The following is a 23,269-nucleotide window of genomic DNA, read 5'->3' on the forward strand; positions in this document are numbered from 1 at the left end:
GCCATATGCCCATAACAGCGTGGGAGTGATCAAGTGGAATCCCAATCCTCCTACTGAGATGCAAACATGAAGAGAAAAAAATAGAACACGGCCTTATCTAAATGGCGCTCAACCTGTATCAAACATGTCTAAATCAGAAACAACCAACTGCCCAGGGGCAACTTGCCACTACGGAAGAGACAGTTGCATTCACAATTATATTTCAAGTACAAGCATCATCCCAAACAGATGTAGCAAGAAACCAAAAGAGAGGAGCCACTGGGACACAATACCACGAAAGCCATTGGGGTTTGTTAAGCAAATATGTGGTTCTGATCTTACTACAATAAAATTATTCTCAAAACTCCAAACTGAGTTCGCTCATCTTGAACCAAAGAGCCAAAAAGGGAACAGAAACGATCAAATATTGCCAAAGCTGTCCACAATTTCACAAGACATTAACATTTATTCTTCTGCAACAACAGAGATATCACCTTTCTCAAGCATGTCATAGAATGCTCTCACTTTCCTCTGCTCATTCCAGTGATGCATCTTCCAAAGCCCACCAGCACAGAAGCCAAGTGTTATTCCAATAATTATCTCCTTGACAACACTTGGTCCTTTCAAGGTAGCATGAGCAATCCTAGGACCGGCCATTTCACTTTTCTAGTTGAAACTAGTAAACCTAGAAAAAGAATTAAACATTTCATTTTATGTTATGGAGGAATCTAGGATCATGACACCCACATATCACTTTAACAAGCAAATCAATTAACAAACAAGAAACATAACCAGAAGCAACAACAAATATCCATAACATAATGCAATTCATGAAAATTGAGGTACTATAGATAGAAATTAAACCCGATATGAAGGGACTAGCTAATTTTAACTTATAACATAAACCTTTATGTTACTCCTGAAAACCATATGGCTTAACTAGCAATGATTTCGAGCTCTAGCGCTCCAAATGGAAGAAAAATAAACATAAGAAAATTTCTTTATACAAATTCTCATCTATTTACCTGGTTTGCATTTGCATATTGAGTTAAACCACTTTCACGTTAGTCCCATAAGAGATGACTCAGGCTTATACTTAGCCAAGCCCCACTAACAACCTTATCACTTGAGTTATACTAACTCATTTGCTGTTTAACACCTAACAAGTCAAATATTATCACCGGAGCCAGACCCTAGTGTTTTCTAACCTTCAATTATTCATTTATGTAGACACTTCAATTCAGTGGCAGTTTTAGGTTGTGGATTACACGTCTTTTAAGTCTAAGAACTCAAATAGAAGACATGGTAGCTTGAGATTTCCACTCTCTCAGCTGCCCAACAGTTAAAAGAGAACATATCTAAAACATGAACTAGACTCTAACAACAAAATTATAATACAATACTAGTCAATCAATCAATAAATCAATACGGCCAATCCCGTGTCTGCCCCTAACTAATGCTCAAAAAGAAGAAGATAATTGAAATATAGCCATCATATTGTAAAAAGGACTTGAACAATATTTATGACTAATATATCACTTCAGGTAAAAGTTATACATTTCTCTAACGGCAGTTTCAAATCTCAGATAGGTGTATCAATAATAGCTAATGGAAAAGGAAAATTCTCCCAGATTTTGTCTAAGCATAAATGAAATAATCCTAAAACGAAAAATTGATATTAAAATAACCATAGCGCACACTGTAAAACCCCCAAATCGATCTCAAGATCTTCAGGACTAATAACTAAAAGAAACAAATCATCAATTCCACGCATGCAGCTAAGACGGAGACATCGAAAAACGCTGGGTAATGGTCACGAAGCACGAGTGAGAAAATCGAAATAATAAAAAAAAAATAGAACAGAGGGTGGAATTAGGGTTACCTGAACGAGGCAGCGATGAAGACTAGGATCGAATTGGATTGAGATTCAGAAAATGGGGCTCTATTTCTGTCTACGACCCTTCTACAACAACACTTCCGAATTCTCTATTTTGCCCTTGTAGAATAATGGGCTCAGGGCTAGTCTAACAGAACAAACCAGATATTTTAATGGGCCACTGGGTCTAACTAGGTTTGATCATGGGCCGGATGTCCAACATATGATCTTTTTAATAAAGAATTAGAAATAGATTTGTGAAATTTCTTTTTCTATTCATGGTAAGTGACAGACAACTTCTCAAAGGTCAGGTTGAGGCTAAAAGAGGGAATATCTCAATAATGTTAAATTCACAAGATTCTACACTCCTACCATCTAAAAATCCCTTTCTTTGTCCTAGTTAAAATGCTATACATTAAATCTGAAACCAACTTAATTGGCAGTCAAAGTTTTCTACACAAGCTAAGAATATAAAATATATTTAAATATTTCTTGGTTCAAGAGTCTCATCTAAGTACTCTACCAAGGAAAATACAACAAGCATAGTTTGACTGTTTACAAGCAAAACGACAATTTTCTTTACCATGCCACAGAGTTGAGTTCAAATCTTTTTTTTTTCTTTCCTTTTGTGCCAGAAATCTACCATATTTAATTGCTTCAAAGTTATCAGTCAGAGGAAGATGCACCTTGTAAATATATAAAGATGGTAGTTATTGCTGGTGGGCGATTTTGGCAGAAACAAAGAAGGAAAGAAAGAACAGAAACGTGAGGTGATTAAATATGGGCTGATTCCATTAATTAGCATGGTTGAACAAGAACAGTATCACCTAAAAATTCAACGAAAATATTGAACTTGAGAAACCTTCCACCCAACCCAACCACCAGGGGTAGTAGAGAAACTCCACTGTCTTTTCCTTTCCACTTTATATAAACAAAATAAAGAATAAAATAATTCAAAGTCGAAGGAGGCAAACGTTTGAGCAAAGTTCAACAGCCTTCCTCTTGGACTTTACTTCAACTTTTTTTTTCAGTCACTTCTTCCCAAAACAAAAAAAAAAAAAAAAATCATGGCGCTTTCGCTTTGCTCTCCGAGATTCCTTATTTTCATCTTCCTCGTATCGGCAATTCCCGTCGCTTACATCATCTCCGTAGAACGTGCCAAGCCTCCCACCCACGTTTTCCACTACCACAGCTCCGGATTTTTCCGGGAGTGCGCCAAGTGGGACGACCAGGGCCGTCGGTTCCTCGTTTCTTTCTTGGAAGGTGGCGTCGGTGCGATCCACGTCCCGGAAGATTACTCACCCGACCTCGTACTGAACGAGGTCACAGTGGTCAAAGACGTTGACTTGACCGGAAATGCTTCCCTCGGCATCGCCGTTGACCGCCCCAGAAACCGGCTGCTTGTGGTTGTAGCCGACTTGCTCGGCAATCGGTACAGCGCACTTGCGGCTTATGATTTGTCCACGTGGAAGCGGCTCTTTCTTGCCCAGCTCAGTGGCCCTAGTAAGTGCAACCATTTATCTTTTGCAAATTATAAATTACTATAAAGTTATTATACTACAACAATATTTAATTTTATAGGTTGTGTTAATTAGCATTCAAAGGTGTTTATAAGATTAATTAAAATAATTTTTAATAAATTTCGAATAAGAATTGTAAAAAGTGTCTTTCAATCCTTAACAAAACCCTAATTTAATATGTAAAGCAAAGGACAATAAATTCTAATTGGGTTCGTCTAATCCTGTTTAAAATCCTGGTAGGCTGCTAGTAGCATATTCACATGGTCTTTAATATAAGCCGTCCGATTTTTTTTGTTTGTTGGTGATTGGGTAGGGCGGGCAGGTGATGTAGGTGGTCCAAAGTTGTTTCTTAACAGAAGCGTATCATTTATTGAACTTGTCGAATTTGTAATCAAATTTTCTGCCGAAATCTGAACTTGTCTCAAGCTATTGATATTTTGCTTTTGTCTGAGCAAAATTTATAATCCTCAATATCTTATGGTAGTTTTACATTTTACCATAAGTATTGTACAGTAGAATTGGATTAACCTCTTTATTTTATGATGATAGTTAGTGCATCTTAGGAGGAATTTTGCATGATATTGAGGATTATAAAGCATTACTACTAGTAAGTGAATTTTGGATAAACTTCTGAGGCTATGGACGCTTGTGAAGGCTGTTTTTTTGCGAGACCAGGAGGCTTGGTTAGGGGCTAGTGGGCCATTGAGATGATTATGTTATGACTTATTTGCAACATTGTAAGGGTTATGGTCAAGAAAGGGCTGTGCCCTTACTTCACTTTCAATGCTCAAAATATCTTTAAAATTATCGTGGCGTTTGATTCTGGCCTAAACTAAGCATAGTCAAAATTCGAAGCCCGTGTGAAGCATGTGACTCGGGCCACTTGGACTCCGAGACTTTCTCTCATTTGCTCAACTTAGAGACTTTGTGCATCTTTAATTTTAGTTTAAGAGTTGCTTGACCAGACAATCTATCAGGCTGTGAACCCATTCATTATTCACCCATACCAAAACTTCTGGCCTCTATCTGTATTGATAAAATCAAGAAAGTAATGTTGCCAACCAAAGGCCAATCGTGCCAGCTCATATGTCATAATCTGCTATGTGTATAGTAAAATAGATTTGGTGAAGCACCTCACATGACACAATAAAGAATGCAATTGGTCCCCTCCAAACCAGAGTCCAACTCACCTCGTGACATTCTAGCATTTCTTAATTGGTTTCTTTTTACATGTTCAATGCTAAACCATGATTTCTTTATGCAATTAATAAACGATAAATGTTTTTCTGACCATAGTTACTTGATCCTTAGGTGATGAGAAATCCTTTGCGGATGATGTTGCAGTAGATGCTGAAGGTAATGCATATGTAACCGATGCCAAAGCCAGTAAAATTTGGAAAGTTGGTGTCCATGGTGAGTTATTGTCTATCCTCAGAAGCCCACTCTTCTCTCCAAAAGAGTGGTACAAAAGCTTGGTTGCATTGAACGGAATCGTTTACCACCCAGATGGCTACTTGATAGTAATTCACACTTTCAGTGGCAATTTGCTTAAGATTGATCTAACCAAGGGAGAGGAAGTGAAGTTGATTGAGGTTGCTGGAGGTCCACTAGCATTTGGTGATGGTCTGGAGCTAATTTCTCCAACTAAGCTTGTTGTAGCGGGGAACCCTTCTGGGAGATTGGTGGAGAGCTCTGATGGATGGGAGACGGCTTCTGTCGTGGCAAAGTTTAAAGGCCCTGCGCATCGTTTGGCCACTGCGGCGACTGTGAAAGATGGCAAGGTTTATCTCAACCATTTGGTTGGCATGGGGTACCCCAAGAAGACACATGCCCTTGTTGAGGCTGTCTTTTAAACTTGAAAATGAACAAGCGAATTGGTGCATGAACTCGCAGTTTTACAGGATATATTTAATCAAATTTTCATGTTTCAAAAAATTGTTGGTTACGGGGTTTTAACTTTGTATATATCACAAAATGAAAACTCCTTGCTAGGTTTTTTGAATGAAAATTGGTCTTTCTTTCCAGTTGATTATTTATGCAAATGGCATTTTTTCCCCTTAAATTACTGATTAGTTTGATATCATCAGATCAAGTGGGTAGTATTTAATTTTCTGAGGAAAATCCAAAATAATTAATTAAATAAATAAAACAAATTTAAATCACAACATCCCCAGTGAATGCCCTGCGTTAATGATAAAACATACAATCAACTTGAATTCCAATTTGTCTCGGAATCTAGAAGTTCAATTTTTCTGGTTTTGTTTGATCTTATCCCTTAGCTCACGGAAAATAAGATCACGAGTCCTTTCCTTCATGTATCATTAAAACAATCCATGACACCAGCATCTCTCTTGTTTTTCCTTTTTCTTTTCAGTATTACTACTACTTAGTTACTCTCAATAGAATCATATTCTGTTTCCAGTTTATTCTGGAAGAACACATTTACCCAGATATCCCCGACCATTTGAGTTTTGACAACGGTCAAAGGCTCCAGCAACCCTTTTCTGAATGCTCCATAGCCATAGCTTAGTCGGAGTAGAAGGGGGAAAAGAGAAAAGGAAAGAAGAAACTGTCATCCCTTGAGACGGAAGCAAAGGCAACCAGCATAGTAACCTTAAACAGGTGGGAAAAGTTGAAAATAGAAGGATGTTTCAGCATGTTGACCAGCTTTGTCAAAGGAATTTGCTTGGGTAATCACTTTGTTAAAATCTTGATTCCCAATATAGGGTGGAGAACGTCTTCTTTCCGTTTCTTTTAACCTGTGACAAAGCTCATGACAACTTGAAATGCTGCATTCTACTTATAATTGCAGAGCCGCCAGCAAAGATATTGCACACTGGCACGAGCGAATACATGGTTGTGAGTCGTGTCGTGTCGATAAGTGTGGTATATTTTAGTCATTTTCATATTTCATGCTCTTTTGGCTTTGTTGGACTCTTTTTTTAACAAGGAAAACATTCGGTAATTAAACACCCACAACTTGAAGCCCGCTCTCCTAAATCCTAGCAGTGGATCAGCCTCGAACCCTTCTCATATGGTCAATTGTTCTGCTGTCTTTTTGAAAAATTTGCTCCATCAGACGCACAAATACATGCATAAAAGGGTAAAGTCCTCCTCTCTACCAAACCCCGTTGAAGAACTGTTCTTCTTACTGTATTTTGAAGCGATTTGCCGATGAACTACATTGATGGAGAGACAGAGAAGTTTCTCCTTCAAATCCACAAGATTCTTGGTGTTTTCTTTCACAGTATCTTTTTCTTTTATCTTCCTGGTTTTCTTTTTTACTTGGGTCGTCAAATCCAACCCTTCAGTTCATCAGGCAACCCATTTTCAGTTCAACAAATCATTCGTTAATCTGGGAGGTCATAAACCCGTAACTGTAGAGAGCTTGAGTAGTTCCATTAGTAACGATTCAGCAGGAACCGTAAAGCGTTCAACTGTGAAAGATTCCCCTTTTGTTAAGCCCGAAAATGCATCTGGGTCTGATAAATTTTCAGGTTTGAAGGAGATCCAGAGACAAGAAAGTGAGAGTGAAGTGCTAGAAGATGGTGACAGTGAACTTGAGGATCCTGAAACCGATCAAGAGGGTGCACCTGGACCTTCAATAGAAGATATTGAAGTTGAAAGCAGTGAATTAACGGAAAAAGATGAGATTAGAGCAAATTCAGTTGACAAACTGGAGCTTCCAAGCAGTAGTGAAAACGAAGAAGCGAAGAAGACAAGAGTAACTTCGGTTGATAAAAATGAAGTTCCAAGTAATGGGAAAATTGAGGAGAAGAAGATAAATAGCTGTGATATAACGAGAGGGAAGTGGGTTTATGATGAGAGCTATCCTCTGTACACAAATGGATCGTGCTCTTTCATTGATGAAGGTTTTAACTGTGATAGCAATGGAAGGCGTGATAGGCATTACATGAAGTGGAGATGGCAACCACAAGATTGTGATTTTCCTAGGTAATTTTGATTTGCTTTATACTTTTTCTTTGGATACACACATTCTTGCAAGTGTTGTGGTAAAGACTGGTTTATGTTGTGGGGCTATCTGTTTTAGGTTCAATGCAGAAAAAATGCTGGGTTTGATCCGAGGGAAAAGACTGGTCTTTGTGGGAGATTCAATCAATAGAAACCAATGGGAATCCATGCTTTGTATGTTAATGAAAGCTGTAAGAGATCCAAAGAAGGTCTATGAGACTCATGGGCGACGAATCACCAAAGAGAAGGGGAATTATAGTTTCAAATTCGTGGTAATCAATTGATTGTTTAAAGTTCATTTGCTCTTTATTTCACTTATAATGCAATTTTGACCATTTGGGGTATTTGATATTATGAGGTTGGTTTTGCAGGACTACAAATGTACAGTTGAATACTATGTTTCTCACTTTTTAGTTCACGAGAGCAAGGCAAGAATAGGACAAAAGCGGAAACCCACCTTGCGAATTGATGCCATCGATCATGGTTCATCAAGATGGAGAGGAGCAGATATTTTGGTCTTCAACACTGCACATTGGTGGTCTCATTACAAAACAAAAGCAGGGTTAGTGCCATTGTCAAACTACATGAATCTTTATGAAAACCTTTAGCCAGTACACTTTAAAGTTGTAAAATTTGATCTTTCTTTTAAGGTTTCAATCCTGCATTGACTGTAAGCTGGAAAATTCGATCAAGATTGGTTTTTTATTTGGAAAGCATGTTAAGCTGTCTTTGGAAAAGACATTGTTATATATACTTCACAGATTGTAAACCCATGTTAGATAGACCTTTTATATGCTTTTGTAATGAGTTAAGTTTGATGTCTACTGCCACTTTCCATATTTTAGGATCAACTACTATCAGGAAGGGAACCAAGTACATCCACGACTTGATGTGTCCACAGCTTTTAGAAGAGCTTTGATGACCTGGGCATCATGGGTTGATAGACACATTAATCCAGGCAAAACACAAGTTTTCTTTCGAAATTCAGCACCTTCCCATTTCAGGTTTGCTGTTGTTTATGCTGCTGTGAACTTCTCTCCTATATAACATCCATATATATCAATTTCTGAGTAGGCTCTTATCATTATACAGGGGAGGACAGTGGAATTCAGGTGGTCACTGTACGGAAGCTGCTTGGCCCCTCAATGGCACTTTGGGCATGAACTACCCTGAGAAGAACAAAATTGTGGAGGAGGTAATTTTGCAGATGAAAACTCCTGTAACATTGCTGAATGTGACTGGTTTATCTGCATATAGGATAGATGGTCATCCATCAATATACGGGAAAAAACCCAGGAACCGTTACTCGTCCAACATTCAAGATTGCAGCCATTGGTGTCTTCCCGGTGTTCCAGATACATGGAATGAAATTTTACATTTCCATTTGCAATCCAAACAAAAGCACAAGTCTCACTCGAGATTTGGATTGTGATATTCAGCATGTATATTCTCTCAATTCTTTCAGCTTGTGGTCTTGCTCGATAGCATGCAACAAATGTAGTTAACATTTTTGGGCCATGTCTAATGTCTTGGAAATTCAATTGAGAAATTTTGGATGATGTTCCCTTTTTTGCAAGTCAAAATTCACAATTCTCATCGAAAATAACTCCCTCCTCTGTAGTGATGTTTGGTAGTTTATCTGTCGGCAATGCAATAACATATAAAAATCCCAATGAAGCAGGTTCCGCATAAGATGAGAGAGAAAGGCGACAGACCACGACAAAAATAAGCCTCTACGTACAAAAAAGAAACGACGAAATTCCCCACAAATCTTTTTACAAGTGTAGGAGTAATTAAAGCGTCGAGCTGATAATATCCTGATGATATGCCTTTTTCCCCAGAGAGGCAGGCATGCCAGCCTGATGGCTTTTGATCCTACTGTAATTGAGACTTGTCGACAATTAGAGGTTATAAAAACTTTTAACACTAAATACCTTCTTTCCTTGTTTTCATCAAAAAGTCCTTAAGGAGTAGCAATAAATGCTCATTAACATTTGAGCTTGAGGACGAGACTCATTAGATACGTGAGCCAGGAAAATTAATGAGTCGTCGCAATTTTTTGGGAATGAACAGCCATGACGGAGAAGGAACGTTGTGAAGCATTCCTTCCATTTCACGTTGCGATTTCACAATTACTATCACTACTGTGAATGCGTTGATACAAATACAATCATAGCACTGCAGCTTTGTCCATCATGTCATTATTCAAACAGGTTTCAGGTTTCAACTGTCAACGTCAGGCCAGAAAGCATAAAAAATGAAATACTAAATGCATACGGAAAATGTAAATAGCTATTAAGAAAGAGAAACGTCCCATTATTATTTCTTTAAGATTACACGCTTTCTCCCACCAATTCCTATACTTTTATTGTTAGATACCTAGCTTTGTTGGCATAATAAATGCTTAAACCTTATTTCTATCTAATTCCTTGACCCTAACATCTGTAGGACAACACTTATGCAACTATACACACAAAATGACAATTTCATATATGCTTGCTTATGAAGAAACGAAGATGGGAAAGTAACTGAAGATAATATAGACCAGATGCACATGCTAAACCAGTCAAAAGTGCATCAATGAGACTGGTGTTTCTTTGCTCTACCTTGAGAGACTGACGTGTCATCTCTCTTGGAACCCTCAGGCTTCCTAGCCCATGCAGGTGCTTGATCTGGGCCATAACGATAATCATAGAAGAGCTCCTCACTAGCTTCAATGCGCTCCTTGGCAAAAATGCCTACTCGATGATCCCCAGCTACCAACATTACCTGTGCAAGCTAAGGTATTAGTTAAACCAATAAAAAATATCCTCAAAAGAATTGCAGACAGTTGTATACCTTGGCATAGCAATTTGGGTTAGAAGAGTGGTTTGCGAATTTCAATTTGTCTCCTTTGCGATAAGCATCAAGGACATACTGCGAATATAAAATCGCAGCTTCTATCAGATTTTATATGCCACTCTAAATCGTGAAGATAGTGGTAACATATATATATAATCTGAACCAGACATAGAAGCACTGAAATTATGGTGAACTTGGTACTTCCATTATTAGAAACATTGCAGCATTCTTGGATACTAAAAAGAGATGTTTCTGTTAACATAAGGAAATTTCAGGCCAAACGTGGGGTTTTGAATGTCACTTGCCTGATCATTCAAGTCAAAAAGGAATGATGAATTTGCACGATCATAAATTTTCCCACGTTTGTCTGCTTCTCGGTGGGAGATCAATTCACCAGTATATTCTCCAAGATAATCATTTTTGTTGACAGAATTCTGAACCACATCATTGAGTTCACAGACAAAGAGTTAGAAAGCAACTAAAGAAAACACCAGATAATTTAACTATCCTAAGATTTTCCATTAGGCAAAGAAAATAATATCCTACTTTGAGAAAGGCTCCCCACCCAGCAACATCAGATTTTGCCAAGAGGATCTGAAGAATAGAAATATGAAAGATTAGAAGTAGAGCAAAAAGAAAAATAATGCTTTAAAACCATCTCCAAACTATAATTCTACAACTAAAACATTCTAATTTGCTCACTCTCTGCTGTTGCCTTAGAAGCAGCCTCATGTTTCCACACTGACCATCTCCTCGTTTTGGTGGCTCACCCAACGAACCCCCACCGCAACTGCAAAAGGTACAAGTATTTAACACAAATGCTGGAGATAAATGAACTAAAAGTATTTGTCCGATCAGTGTGATGTCAAACCTAGACAATACATAAAAAGAAAACCAGAAAAGATTAATGGGATCAGAAAAGAACCAAAAAAGATCTTTTTCAGCAAACCAACCTTGACAACTAAACCTAATGTCGAAAAGCTATTCCAATGCTCTAAACCTGGGCATTTCTCCTATGGACTTGGAAAGGGGTTATAACATCTATAAGAAACTTTCAGTCTGATTTTTAACCAGTAAAAACTCCTTTAAATGAGGACATTTAATAAACATAAGAAATTTCTATACAACTCCATGCTGACATGATATACTATAAAATTGCAGAGAATACAAAACTTTACCTAACCCAACAATTCCGGCAAACATCTGGGTCACATTCACGTCCAGCAGCAAAACATGGGCACTGCCGGCTTCTGCATTGGCTCTTTGCACAGTGGCATCCCCTAAACCGGTTTTTGCAACTCTTTGAGCATCTGGATGCAGCTCCAGATATTTTTAGTTCAAATAAAAAAAATATTAAACAACTCAGCTTATCCATTCCAAAAGCAATTGGTCAGATAACATATATTTCAGATTCACAGAGATGTAGGATTACAGAAAATTTAAGCTTACATCACTTCTAAAATTGTATAAAAGGGCTGTCCTGCACCATATATACGTTTTATATTTGCAAGTTAAATTAATTTAACTTACCCACAATACTTTTCACAGCAAGTTCCATTGTGCAGACAAGGGCACTGCTTTCCACACATTGATTGGCATCCACATGGAGTATATTGCTTGCAAGACTGATTTTTTCCATCTGCGATTCTTTTCCAAATTGATGGATGGCCAGCAGATTTCCAAGAATACTTAAGCTTCCGTGTTCTACCCCTTCTACGAAGCAATCGTGGTCTTGTTGACATTTCTTGCTCCTAAAGTGCAGAAAGAATAATAGTAGGGGAAAAATATTTATAATGCAGTGTAAAGCGGAGAAAGAAAGGTCTACAATGCAAAGCCAACTGTGGACCCTGAAAAATACAATGCCCACTATAATGAGGTAATAGAAATCAATTGATAATGAAGTTCCAAAATTAAGTTGAAAATCAAACTGCAGTAATCACGTCAGCATGGTTCTATCTGTATAAGCTTGACTAGGTTCAACAACTTTGAGGATGGATTTCTTCTTATGAAATTGTTTTAACTAAATGGCCAAACCTTAATGAGAAAATCACTGCAATTGCATATTCTAACTCCCACTCTGTACATATGGATTCTCAACCCTCCATAATTAAAAGTTTCAGGGGATAATTTAGTAATGATTTTTATTAGTAAGCATTAAAACAGAGAATGAAGTGTTAAAAGAAATGCTCACAATTGTAGCTTGCAAAGACTGATATGGCCTCAAAATAATCATGCAGGTTGGAAACCTTTCTTTACCACGTTATCAAAAGGTATATACTAGGAAATAGATAGGGCTCTGGTATATACCATATAATCTGATTCGGATTTCCCATTTTCTTCCAAAAATGAACTTGTCATGATGGTTCTATTAAGTGTTGAAGCTCCACTATCACACATGTAACTTGATACCTCTATGCAAGTCTTCAAACCAGAAAGCAAGTTCCTGGCTATAAGGCAACTGCAAAGAATGAGATCATGCATTAATAGACACATGATAATAGGCATATGATCATTGTCATCAAGAAGGGGGAAGACAATGTCTAGAATTGAAACTGTCTAAACGTAACAAGTCCATCATGATCAGAAAGTAAAAGAAGGTGTGGAGTACAAAAACACAAGCGTGTTACACAACTTTCATTATGATTTCATTTGCTCAGCAAATTTTAGTTCTTCCAAGGAACCTTTTGCAGATTAGTCCATTTGAAAGTTAGGACTGCAGAAACCAATGCCAAAGATATAAACACGAAGATTTAGATTTAATACTATCAGCATCCATTTGCATTTTATGCCAAGAAAAGACTGAAAATAGTTGTAATCCCTTTCTACCTGTTTCTCCCAAATATCTCTACTCCCTTCAGATACAGTTCTCTCTCAATAGGTTTCCACTCAGAAGATGACCACTTCAATTCGGGCACCTCTGTAACATCTTTGGCTCCATCTCGTAAGTTATCCACAGTTTCATCACTGGATACAGTAGCAGGACAGGCAAACGTTTCTAATGCGTATTCACCAGATTCATTTTGGGTGTTTTTGGCTGTAGTTTGAGCTTCCTTTTCATTAAGTGCAACAACATGATGGTTACTACTTTTAGAACTGGAAGTGTCATCTGGACTTGGTATAGCTTCAGATGACTTTGTAGCCACATACACAGCCAATACAGTCTTTTGTTTCTTACTTACAGAATCAGAACAGTATATAGAGTCATCTAATGGTGCATTTCCTTCTTGGGAGGCCTTTCGCTTTCCAGAAATTTCATGGTTATCTATTGGTATGGAAGATATCTCCAAATTTTGAGCTTCAGCAGCACCTTCTGAGTCACAAATACATTCTAAAGCAACAGACTTCACTTCTTCAGAGATGCCTCTTTCATCTTGCATGAGATCTGCACCAACATCAGTTATTGGCTCTTTGGCATCAGAGGATGCAGCCTGGTCTTTCTCTTCTAAAGTTGTAGTCTTCGCTCCATGCAATGCATTGCCACCTAAACCTTCTGGAACATCTTTAACAGCTCTTAACTGCAAAGAATTGGTGTTGAAACACAAGACTTCTCTCTTTTCCCACAAAAGAATTGTCTCAAATCCAAATAAAAAATTAAATATGGCATTTAATCAAAATGATAACTAAATACTAAAAAAATAAACTAACAGTCACTCCAGGGATACAAATGAGTGCAAATTCACATCCAAATCAAATGTGTCCCAGCAAACACGCATGCACATAAGCACTAAAACAATCTTCTTCTTCTTTAATGAGTAAAAACAAATTAGAGCACAAAAAGCTGGACTATACAGGGATCATATACAGCAGGCATATTAGTGAAATATGTAGACAAACAGACAAACCCAGATTTTGAGTAAAGGGACAGCACCAGAGAACAAAAAAGAATGCAAATAATTGGATAACCTGGCAGAAATTGAGTCCATAAAAGAATCATCACCACTTTCGTTAACCTACAGTCGCAATATTTTTAGCAGTACCAACTATAAGATCATACCAGACAGCTAAATCCTAGAGAGATTTTTCTTGAAACACATGAAATACCTATTGAGCAAAAAGTTTTTCAATCAAAATAGTGATACAAAGGAGAGACCAATAACATTATTAAGTAACTAGAGAAAAAAATAATGAGAACCAGACCCGGAGGTAACACTGATCGCTGCAAGGTTTCCTGTCATCTTCATATTCAGACCAATATGGCTGTTTTTCAGTCTGTAAAGCACTAGTTCTAATCAGATAAACTAATGAAACAAACTCACATTAAATTGAAAGATAAGAAGCACGTAGCTTACAGGATTTATTAAAGTTTGAGAACAGCCATGAAGACGACAGTCAAATAACTGTAAGATAGATACAAAGTAGATGAGAGCAGGAGTTAAAGAAATTCAAAGAACTACATGTGATCATGACAATGCTTCTCTTTAACAAATATCATTAATAATGAGTGATTAAAGACAAAGTACCAAGCAACGGCGGCAAAATAGATTATCAAAAGAATCTAAAGCGGCACTGAGGCTCTTCTCCAAAGATATACCCTTCTCAGATCCAGAGTCCTCAGAATCTTTGGCATTTTGGTCACTGTATTTCTCGGTGAGTATGCCATGCCGTTCCTGCAAATTTCAAATAACAAAGTTTCTAACAAATATTAACTAAAAAGGTATGTAGATAAAAACATTTGAAGGAAGGAATAAAGAAACCAAATATCATCCAAAATAAGACAACCATGTTGACATGCTAATAAAGCAGGATACCTTGATGTCAGAAATGCCAACTCCAATAAACTGGCTGACAGCCTGCAGTATTTCCTCACCTAGTCCAAATTCCTGAGAGACAGTCCTGTCAAATTAATACAAAATGATTGAATGGTTTTTTTCATAAAGTTGGAGATAAATCAAAATAAACATCCTCTATGGTGATAGTTTGTCTCTTCTGTAAATCCTTGGAGCTGTTACTTAAACATAGAATTTGAGCTCCATACGGAATAAATGCAAGTCAAAGAAAGACTCAAACACAGTTTGAACAGAAACACAGCAGCCTTTTAACCAAGCACACTATTGCTGTCTTGATGTTTCATCAGTGTCACGCCATCTTCTGACCCACTAAAACAGAGACAAGTCTGACATCACTTATACATTGCAGCATTACAATCAATCTCTACCACTGGCATTCTCTAGCTGGTGTTCACTTGTGACTTATATACTGATAAGAAGGCAGAAGAATTGCAACTGCGTACTGCCAACTTTCTTTCCTCCAGAGGAAAGTATATATACTATGTTTTTCTTAACAAATGAATAATAATCCTCCTTTTTTATGGAGGTTGCATCTTATTTTACTTACCATAAAATACGATCTTCACCCTCAGAAAATTCATGTTTTTCTTCCTCAGGCTCTGCAACATCTTCCTCACTGTCACTACAGATCAAGGCTTCACTGCCATGTTGGTCATAGTATATACGTCTCCTCCCCACAACAGATTGATCTTCAGCCATTCTCTGATTTCTGTGCTGAATGGTGCATATTTAAGATAAGACGAGCAAAAACAAAACTCATGCAAAACAAGCTGGGGAGAAAAAGGTGGTAGATTTATGTGCAACTTTGAATTAAAAAACAGTCAAAAAAAACTTGAGAGGCTTAAATAGCTGCTAGCTTTTCAGATAAAGGAGTGTTCAACATGCTATGAAGCCCTTCCATGAAATCTCCCCAAACATAATCCTCAGTGAGAGATGACATAGGAAGCATAGTTAGCTCATGACTAAATGACTTAAGGGTTTCAGATCAAGTTGTCTCCAGTATGTTATTAAGTCTTTAAATGAAATTTCTGCAAAAATTGTCCCTTACAAAGAGAATTTTATTTCATGCTTTGACCAAATATATAACCAACCAATTTAAAACCAAAGTATTGTTAATAGAAATAAACAGAACAGAATACTCGTACTTAAGCCAACAACTAGAGTAATCCAACATACTTGTCCAAAAATATCCAGGTTGTATAAGGTGGCAACTTCTCAATATACGGAAGCTTTGCATTTGTTGAAGATTGAACTTCATGTCCAGTAGCATAGTCTCTATCTCCTGAGCCTTGAGCAAATCCAGAATACTTACAAAGAGGAATTTCGATTCTTGAAGAAAGCACTTTACCAAATCCATTCTCCTCCACACATATTACATTCCTACATGATGTAGCTGACAAAATCTCCGAAATATGACTCTCCAGCTTCTTTCTGTTCTTCTCAACTTTTTCCTACGCACAATAAATATGATTTATTCGCATCTTGCCTAGTAAATTGAGCACAAATAACTTCAATTTAGACAAGTAGAACACAACAGAGTCCTAGTTATTTATCTAATTCGCATGCCATTAATTGAAGAAAACAAAATTTAGATTTCATTTTCCTTTTTTTTTAAGAAAAAAATGATCATGCTAGTGAAATTCAAGGCAAATAAATAAAGTGGCATTAATTTAAAACAACGATAATGAGTATAATAGGTAAAATATTAACTGACTAATATAACCAAAGCATAACTAATCTACCTTTATTGAAGCATTTCTCTCTGCTTGAATTTGCTTTTTGAGCTGATTTAACTTATATGTCAAGTTTCCTATGCCGCCACCAGAGTTTTCTCCATTTGATTTCTGCCACACAAAAAAAATTCTACAATAAATTGTTGGTGATCATTGATCAACCTCAATTCCGAAACATTCTTTCTTTTCTCTATTTTGTTGATGCATAATTGATAGCAGCCAAACGGAGCATAAGTTTAGTGAATAGTGATGGAATTAGGAAAAAGGCTCTGCTCCCACAAAAACCAACTGACTTTTTCACGAATCATATTCTATGAACATTCAAGTCTATGTTATCGATTATAATCTAACGACCAAAATAAGAAAATTAGGAAAAATAGTAAAATGACTCGAAATTAATTATTCTTCCGTGTCAAATGAGGCAGTAAATCATCCGACCAGTATCAAATTTCTGATGATAAAGAATTAACTATTGAATGAATGAAAAATGAAAAGAACGATAGCAAAAAGGAACTAAAGATCGAAAGGTGGGGAAAGAATTTCTAACTCTGGATTTGGAGGGAGAGTCGGTCGCCTTGGAGACCATGGCCGGCTAAATTGGTGCTGCTCTGCGACTCCTTGGAGGCAGAGTGAAGAATCTGAAGAAAAAGAAGCCCAGCCGAGAATCGACACGTGTGAACTGTCAGTGACGTGGCCACCATTGTGGGAATCGACCTCTCTGTCCCCCTTTCATTTTCCACACGGGGCTCTGGCCCGACTCTCTAGCCACTTTTTTCCTTTTCTTTTTTACATACCTTAAAACATGGGCTCGAGGAATTTGAACGGCCTTTTATGGTCCGTTTTAGGTCGCAATGATTGTGAACTTTTAAGTTAAGGCTTCTCCAGTAGTTAATGGGCTTTAAAGCAAGGCCCAAGTTGTTGTTTGCCTCTCAAGTTTTTGATTTTTTCTACTGGAAAATGCTATGCTGATATATATATTAAATTTTAAAATTAATTATTCTCATACATCTTATTGAAAATGTTAAGTTTAAATTAAACAAAATGCTATAATTTTGATGAGTATTTTCGATCTTATTTTTCTGAACAGTTTTTCTTGATTGTGTAACAGTAACTTGATCATTGGAGAAGTATAACAACTTGTTTAAAAAATAAATTCTACTATTATTTATTTTACAACATTAACTTTAAAAATGGGATCCATCAATGTATAAGTCGAAGTACTTTTCATAAGAAAAGTAATTATTTTTATTATTGATGTAAGGGTTTTGAACTTTTATTGTACCGTAACGGCATCATAATTTTTACGAAAATATTCTTCATGACTTAAAGGACGAATTTCTTGACTTTTACCTTATTGGTTTTTCTAAAGAAGTTGTAAATGTACCAAAAAATCTAAACACTAAACGCTTATAGGCTTCAAAGTTTAGAGCCTTTGTGGAAGAAATTAAACCTCATTGCCCATTAATTACACCTTGACGATTGTACCTAGTTCTATGACATCAATAAACAACAAAAGAGCAATTACTAAGGAAATTACAGCTTGACATACAACTAGAGTAGCAAGTTGGAAATTTTATATATAAATATATATCAACATTGTTATCCTACCGTCTCTTGTTTACACAAGAATGAACTTCTCTTGAACGGCATATAAAATGGATTTTAAATTCCTATGAGAGAACGAAGGATATACGGATTTGGTATCCTCACTCTTTGTTACATAGATTACACTCGGATGTTTGTGGATGGTATGTGCCTATAACAACTTTTAACCTCCCCAAAAGAAGAAAAGGAAAATGGTGTTCTAGCTAGAGCTGTCTATAAAAACCTGGATTTTTATGACTTGTTAACCTTCAACTCAAGGAAGCGACTACAACTTAAAAACTAGTACTAATAATTTCAGATTCAGAACCTATATTTTGCAAATGCCCTCCCTCTATCCCTGGAAAACTTCCAGGCTGAAACGGAATGAACTGGAGTTCCCTTCCATCCAACAACCAAACTCTTCCCAATCCTACCCAGTGTGCAAGAACTAGCACAAGGAAACCGTTTGATTACCAAATTAGCTTGGTATAAGGACGAGTCACTGAACCCCAATTCCACCATTCTAAACCTTGCAAAGAATGCCGACCACACCTCCATCTTCACACTTCTGGCAATCCTCTCGTCGCCCTCCATTGCTACAATGCTTCGGATTCCGTTGTAAAACACAGATTCAGTCTTCGTTCTTAACTGAACATCGTGCGCCAGGCAAGTGTCAATGCATTCAAAAAAGGCACTGTAAAAGAACAGTGCTTCAATGAAGCGACTTCCGAACGAGGGAGAATTGTGGTTCGCTTCGACTTCAATGACCACCATTATAACAGGGTTTAGATTTTTTATCACTCGCATTAAATTTTCCAGGCAACTAGGCCTCCAGACCAATGTTCTCAGCACCAATGGACAGTAAACGGCCAAAGATTCATCGCTCCCGATTTTGAATAATTCTTCCTTGATATCTTTCATGTCGTCAACATAAGTTACACGAAATGAAAACGGTAAGTTTAATGATGCAGCAACACTTTCCAGCCTCTTTCCAGACTCCTCTATCTTCTGATTCCCTACTAGTTCTACCGCAGTTATCTTGAGGAGCTCAACCCGGCGCTGTTCACGCTCCGCCAGAGCTTGCATCAAGCCCGTCCATTGAACTCCACTCCTGATTTGAAGATCGATTACATGGATCTTACTTGCAGATGCAACGTTTTCTATAATGGCTTGTATACCTGTGAATTGCATTACTTGGACAAATGGAATGTACTGGTGAACTGAGACTGAGGTAACGTTAGTACCCAACCCGTGATCAATTTCATTCTTCACTTTTGCTTCCAATTCATTTGATATGATCCTTCCTGTTCCTTTATCAATCCTCTCTCGAATAGCTTCAGCAAAATTGTAGACGACTCTCTGGACAGGATTGGCTCTCTCAGACGCAATCCATTCACAACGAGAAAGCAATCTGCTAGCACGTTCAAATTGTTCATATCCTACTTTCTCTGCCGCTGCCAGGAGTAAATGCACAAGCTCCACATCTTTTGTCTCGTCAGCCGACAAACCGGAGAGAGCGTGACCAAATGGATGCATAACCATGGAAAAATCATCGTACCTCTGGTCAGAAAATTGAACATATCTTGCTCCAGCTACCCTCATGATCTCCTCTGTTGAAAGTTTCTTGTGACCACGTGCATTAGTTTCATTGCCAGTGCCGCTGGATTTGCCCATTTTCAATTTTTTTAAACTGTTTCCATAACTACTAAGGAGTTCCAGAGATGACAAGTATAATGACGACGGTATCTCCTTGATGGGTTTGACTAGTTCTTGGATATTTTCTTGCCTTGGAAACTCTTGGAATGCCAGAGTTGTTGAGAAAGCAGAGCTGAAATCGAATTCATCCAAATAATCTAACTTGGTTGCTTGTCCCAGCTGTTGCTGTTGTTCTCCCTGATCTACAGGTTTCTTTGCTACATTCTCTTGATCATAAAGGCCATATTCAGGACAAAGAGGATCATAGTCTCGATCCTCTCCAATTTCCTGGACTCCGAACAAATGGTCCTCTTTGCCTTTTATCACAGCAGCCTCTTTCTCATAATCCTGAAGATTGTAACTTCCTTGGATTCCACTGAAGTCGAATGGAGTACTGAAAGAGAATAAGCCGCATGCCATCTTAGAATTATGGAAACTAGTCATCAAAATTTCTTTCAGGAGAGCACCTGGTAATCTAAATGAATATGGACTCCACTCTCTAAAGATTTTTGGATTTCTTTATTCTTGGCATATTACAACGATCATAGTAATGGATGACGGATGCAAATTGTAAAGAAAAAGAAAATCGGCTTCGATTACGATTGTGACGGTGACATTTCGATGTGGGCAACATGTCCTGCCGCCAGCAAATGCCAAGTAATGGTGGAATTAAATACTTCTGACTACTACTAGTATTGCATGTAAAATTCTAGTAAATACATTTGGAAAGAAGGACGATAAGATAAAATATTTGGTGATTATTTCCACAGGGAAAACGAGGGCAAGGATCCAAGATGAATGTTGAATGAAAAAAAAAAAAAAATAAAAAAAAAAAAAAATATATATATATATATATATATATATATATATATATATATATGTGGAACCAAAGGAAGATTATTAGATTATACATTGCTCATTTAAATAAAATGAATCAAACTAAATGACAAGGATATAGCTATATATCTTTGATAAGTACGCGAGAGAGCAAGGACACGTTTAAAAGACAAGTGCTAATGTTAGTTGGAATTTACAATTTGAATATAATTTTCCCTTTCATACATATAAGTTCGCATAACTTGAGGAGTTTTGCAACATATATTCACCAGCTTGCATTTCATAATCTATGATATGTTGTTACACATTGTCAGTACTCAATAAATCAATTACATCTTAGAAACAAAAATAAATCAATTATATACTTGTGATTTGCAAGATTTTGGTTTTTTAATTAAGGTTGCATTTTGAAACTTGAATCTGAAAAAAAATGGATTTAATTAGATATTATATTTAGTGTGAATTGTACATATAAATATGATTTCTATGATTAATTTTGAATTCATGAAACTGTTGGCATCTCTATTTGGTGGTGAATTTGAAATACTTATATGAAGTTGTGAATTTTTAATTCATATTTCTATCCCTTTTCAAATACAAAGGTATATTAAATTTTAACCAATTTTTATATGATATGTGCATTTCATCCTTCCTTTCTTTTGCAACCAAATTCAAATTCACTTTCCAAATTCATTTCCAAACATAGCTTGATATAATCTTCATAATATGAACTTCCATTCAATACTCTCCATGTAATTTTAATTTTTAACAATTAATTGTGTGAAATTATTATGAATCTCACATTTGAAACACTAACATAGATTCTTTATGAAGATGCCCGTTTGGTGGTTTGAGCAAATTCATGGATTTAATGTTATCCGATTATATGGCTGCTTAGGAGTCATTAGGAAACTGCTCACTAGCAAGTAGCTGAAAGCTAGATAGTTTTACGCAGTCGTATTGGGCGGTTTCTCATGGTTTTGGCTTTTTTGGGCCAAGAGTGATGAGTAGTTTCACTAGTTTCCATATTTGCGGAAGAACCACGAAGTCGGAGACCTGAAACACTTAAAAGTTCTCTATTTAACACTGCCGTCTCGGTGTGTCCGTTTGTAACATGAAAAGTTGACTGTTAGATTTTTTGATCACCCAGTGTGTAGATTTCAGACAGAGTCATAGACTTGTTACTCTCACGCCCCCATTGAGGTACAACTACGAATTTCTCACTTTTTAAACCTTTCGGGCACATTTGGTATGGGGAATAGGCTATTCCCCTGTATTCTCAGCTACTGGTTACTCTCCTTGTATGGTTGGTAATTTAGCGATGCCTAGCAATTCTTTTGTTTTAACTATTTTTCAAAATGATTAAAAAAGTTTTTCTAACTACACTCACCTCTCTCGAAGGTACTAGCAATTATATGTCTAATAAAATAGCTTTAAAAATTATTATGAATAAATTAGTCTTCATAAATTTAAAAATTTATAATCCTCAAATATTAATGATTAAATTATAAATAAAATATTAATATTTAAATAATCAATTATTAGTTTTTTAAATAAATTATAAATTATTAATATTTAAAAATTAATAATCATAATAACATTTAACTTATAAATAAAATATTAATATTTTTAAATATTAATGATTAAATTATAAATAAAATATTAATATTTAAATGATCAATTATTAATATTTAAATAAATTATAAATTATAAATATTTAAAAATTAATAATCATAATAACATTTAACTTATAAATAAAATATTAATATTTTTTAAAATTAATTATTAAAATATAATAAAATATTAATATTTTAATTATCAATTTTCAATATTTTAAATAAATTATAAATTATTAATATTTAAAAATTAATAATCATAATAACATTTAACTTATAAATAAAATATTAATATTTTTAAATATTAATGATTAAATTATAAATAAAATATTAATATTTAAATGATCAATTATTAATATTTAAATAAATTATAAATTATAAATATTTAAAAATTAATAATCATAATAACATTTAACTTATAAATAAAATATTAATATTTTTTAAAATTAATTATTAAAATATAATAAAATATTAATATTTTAATTATCAATTTTCAATATTTTAAATAAATTATAAATTATTAATATTTAAAAATAAAAAATCATAATAATATTTAAATTATAAATAAAATATTAATATTTCATAATGTTAATGATTAAATTATAAATGAAATATAATATTATTATCAATTATTAATATTTTAAATAAATTATAAATTATTAATATTTTTTAAAAATAAAATAAAAATAAATAATCATAATAACATTTAATTTATAATAAAATATTAATATTTTATAATGTTAATCATTAAAGTATAAATAAAATAATATTATTTAAATGATCAATTATTAATATTTAAAATAAATTATAAATTACTAATATTTAAAAA

The 23,269-nt window shown here is 35.5% G+C and overlaps 5 protein-coding genes across 7 annotated transcripts; 2 read left to right on the forward strand and 3 right to left on the reverse strand.

Annotated features, from left to right (window-relative positions):
- Positions 1–162: 162 nt before the first annotated feature.
- Positions 163–2,003, reverse strand: LOC18613697 (Cytochrome c oxidase subunit Vc family protein). Of its 2 annotated transcripts, XM_088805337.1 has the most exons (3): positions 1,862–1,924; positions 1,678–1,781; positions 163–664 (listed from the first exon to the last, which is right to left on the reverse strand). In XM_088805337.1, exon 3 carries the CDS (start codon positions 634–636, stop codon positions 445–447), a length of 192 nt encoding a protein of 63 aa, XP_088661463.1. In that variant the 5' UTR covers positions 637–664; positions 1,678–1,781; positions 1,862–1,924; the 3' UTR covers positions 163–444. The 2 variants fall into 2 exon arrangements, with proteins under 2 accessions (XP_088661463.1, XP_007051107.1); XM_007051045.3 differs by lacking the exon at positions 1,678–1,781 and having other exon boundaries at positions 1,862–2,003.
- A 786-nt stretch (positions 2,004–2,789) lies between these two features.
- LOC18613698 (Calcium-dependent phosphotriesterase superfamily protein) lies at positions 2,790–5,399 on the forward strand. The gene is made up of 2 exons (XM_007051046.3): positions 2,790–3,358; positions 4,687–5,399. The coding sequence occupies exons 1-2, from the start codon at positions 2,923–2,925 to the stop codon at positions 5,226–5,228; spliced, it is 978 nt and encodes a 325-aa protein (XP_007051108.1). The 5' UTR covers positions 2,790–2,922; the 3' UTR covers positions 5,229–5,399.
- A 316-nt stretch (positions 5,400–5,715) lies between these two features.
- On the forward strand, positions 5,716–8,953 carry TBL6 (TRICHOME BIREFRINGENCE-LIKE 6). Its single transcript, XM_007051047.3, has 5 exons — positions 5,716–7,329; positions 7,427–7,619; positions 7,719–7,909; positions 8,193–8,351; positions 8,440–8,953. Exons 1-5 carry the CDS (start codon positions 6,563–6,565, stop codon positions 8,777–8,779), a joined length of 1,650 nt encoding a protein of 549 aa, XP_007051109.3. The 5' UTR covers positions 5,716–6,562; the 3' UTR covers positions 8,780–8,953.
- A 668-nt stretch (positions 8,954–9,621) lies between these two features.
- SWN (SET domain-containing protein) lies at positions 9,622–17,415 on the reverse strand. Of its 2 annotated transcripts, XM_007051048.3 has the most exons (17): positions 17,256–17,415; positions 16,718–16,819; positions 16,152–16,426; positions 15,523–15,684; positions 14,937–15,021; positions 14,649–14,795; positions 14,478–14,525; positions 14,326–14,397; positions 13,015–13,703; positions 12,496–12,646; positions 11,719–11,939; positions 11,367–11,498; positions 10,891–10,978; positions 10,735–10,782; positions 10,494–10,622; positions 10,186–10,263; positions 9,622–10,116 (listed from the first exon to the last, which is right to left on the reverse strand). In XM_007051048.3, exons 1-17 carry the CDS (start codon positions 17,292–17,294, stop codon positions 9,925–9,927), a joined length of 2,658 nt encoding a protein of 885 aa, XP_007051110.3. In that variant the 5' UTR covers positions 17,295–17,415; the 3' UTR covers positions 9,622–9,924. The 2 variants fall into 2 exon arrangements, with proteins under 2 accessions (XP_007051110.3, XP_017979678.2); XM_018124189.2 differs by lacking the exons at positions 16,718–16,819; positions 17,256–17,415 and having other exon boundaries at positions 15,523–15,689; positions 16,152–16,293.
- Positions 17,416–18,491: 1,076 nt separating this feature from the next.
- LOC18613701 (DELLA protein RGL1-like) lies at positions 18,492–20,431 on the reverse strand. The gene has a single exon (XM_018122461.2). The coding sequence runs from the start codon at positions 20,429–20,431 to the stop codon at positions 18,614–18,616; it is 1,818 nt and encodes a 605-aa protein (XP_017977950.2). The 3' UTR covers positions 18,492–18,613.
- Between the last annotated feature and the right edge of the window lie 2,838 nt (positions 20,432–23,269).

This window comes from Theobroma cacao, chromosome 1 (assembly GCF_053813885.1).
Source record: "Theobroma cacao isolate CCN51 chromosome 1, ASM5381388v1, whole genome shotgun sequence".
Lineage (NCBI taxonomy): Eukaryota > Viridiplantae > Streptophyta > Magnoliopsida > Malvales > Malvaceae > Theobroma > Theobroma cacao.